This window comes from Acanthisitta chloris, unplaced genomic scaffold, assembly GCF_000695815.1.
Source record: "Acanthisitta chloris isolate BGI_N310 unplaced genomic scaffold, ASM69581v1 scaffold28768, whole genome shotgun sequence".
In the NCBI taxonomy this organism is placed as follows: Eukaryota; Metazoa; Chordata; class Aves; order Passeriformes; family Acanthisittidae; genus Acanthisitta; species Acanthisitta chloris.
Genome location: NW_008686901.1, coordinates 2,710 through 4,246, shown reverse-complemented (window position 1 = coordinate 4,246; position 1,537 = coordinate 2,710). Strand labels below are relative to the sequence as shown.

Here is a 1,537-nt window from a genome sequence, read left to right as displayed (position 1 = left end):
GTGATGATGTCATTCATTTGAATGTGCAGCTTGTCAGGCTCCTCGAAGTCCTGTAGTGCTCTCATATCTGTGGGCTGGGCCTGGGGGGAAAGGTGGGTGAGGAGAGGGGACACAGCCCCCCATGTCCATCCCTACCCTGTTATGAGGCCAGGTCCAGTCCCATGCAGGGCATGGAGGCCCCAGAAATGGACACCATCACCACCAGCCCCTCCTCAGCTGTCACATCCCTGGGGTGGGTGAGGGCAAGCTGGTACCCAGGGTTCTCCTGCTGTGACCACATCACTACCCACCACCTCCCGGCCTGCAGGGCTGCCAGGCCCAAGCTCCCCCATGTCGCCTCCAATCTCACTGATATTCTTGACTCTACCCATGTCCGAGCAGAACCAGCAGGTTGGGGTGCCAGAGCTCCTGTCCTCCCCATTCACTCACCTCCACCAAAAAGTCCCGCAGAGCCACGAAGGTGGGTCTGTCCTCAGGCTTGTGTGCCCAGCACTGCAACATGACGTTGTAGATGTCCTGGGGGCAGTCCTCAGGCCGTGGCAGCCGCTCACCCTCCTTGTCTATCTTGTGCAGGATCTGTGGGGCAGGGGCTGCTGTCAGGGGGTCCCAGGTCCCCTTCAGCACCAATGGGGTGAGGTGAGGGGACAGGGCCCTGCTCCACACCTACCTGGCTGCCGTTGAGGCCGATCCAAGGCTCCTGCCCATAGGTGAACATCTCCCAGAGGGTCACCCCGAACATCCAGGTGTCACTAGCATGGGAGAAGGTGCGTGTCTTCAGGCTCTCAGGAGCACACCTACATAGAGAAGGATGTGAGCATCGTAAGGTCATGGGTGCTGCACTTCCAGGTCTCCCCCCTCCTCAGGGCTCACCAGGCAAAAGGGACCTTGCGATGCTCCTGCATCACGTAGTGGTCGTCATTTTTGGGCAGGGCCCGCATCAGCCCAAAGTCTCCGATCTTGACAAGCTCATTGGAGGCCAGCAGGATGTTGCGGGCAGCCAGGTCGCGGTGGATGAAGCGTTTGGACTCCAGGTAGGCCATGCCCTTGGCCACCTGGATGGCATACTGGCAGAGGGTAGAGATGAGGAAATGGCCCTGGTTCTTCCGAAGGCGGTCCAGGAGGGAACCCAGCGGGGCCAGCTCTGTCACCTGGGCCATGGGGTGAGGACATCACATCAGTCAGTCCAGGGGCACCCTGGTTGGGCTGGCTTCCAGCCTTCTTGTGCCCCACTGGGGATGCCAGCAGAGGACTTGGGGTACAGACCAAGCCTGGCTTTCTTTGCTCATCCCATCACATGGGACCCCCATGGAGTGGTACGAGGGTTGGCCCTGACCCCCCAGACTCACCATCTTCATGGGGTGGGAGAGCACCACACCGTACAGGCGGATGAGGTTCCTGTGGTCCAGGGAGTGCATAGCATTCACCTCCCGGATGAAGTCATCCAGTGCCTCCGGCTGGCTCAGCACATCGGTCTTGAGGCACTTCACTGCCACGTTCAGCTACGGCCAAAGCAGGGATGAGCCCTGAAGTGTCTTCC

The 1,537-nt window shown here is 60.2% G+C and overlaps 1 protein-coding gene across 1 annotated transcript in view; it reads right to left on the bottom strand.

The window, feature by feature from the left end:
* Positions 1-5: 5 nt before the first annotated feature.
* TNK2 (tyrosine kinase, non-receptor, 2) overlaps positions 6-1,537 on the bottom strand; it is a gene marked incomplete at its 3' end in the record, with an annotated part of 3,361 nt that continues 1,829 nt past the window's right edge. The window contains exons 4-8 of the mRNA XM_009080387.1: positions 1,347-1,499; positions 871-1,148; positions 668-794; positions 430-576; positions 6-80 (exon numbers count right to left, since the gene is read on the bottom strand). Of these exons, the coding sequence (XP_009078635.1) occupies positions 6-80; positions 430-576; positions 668-794; positions 871-1,148; positions 1,347-1,499 (780 nt within the window). The remainder of the gene's footprint in view (positions 81-429; positions 577-667; positions 795-870; positions 1,149-1,346; positions 1,500-1,537) is intronic.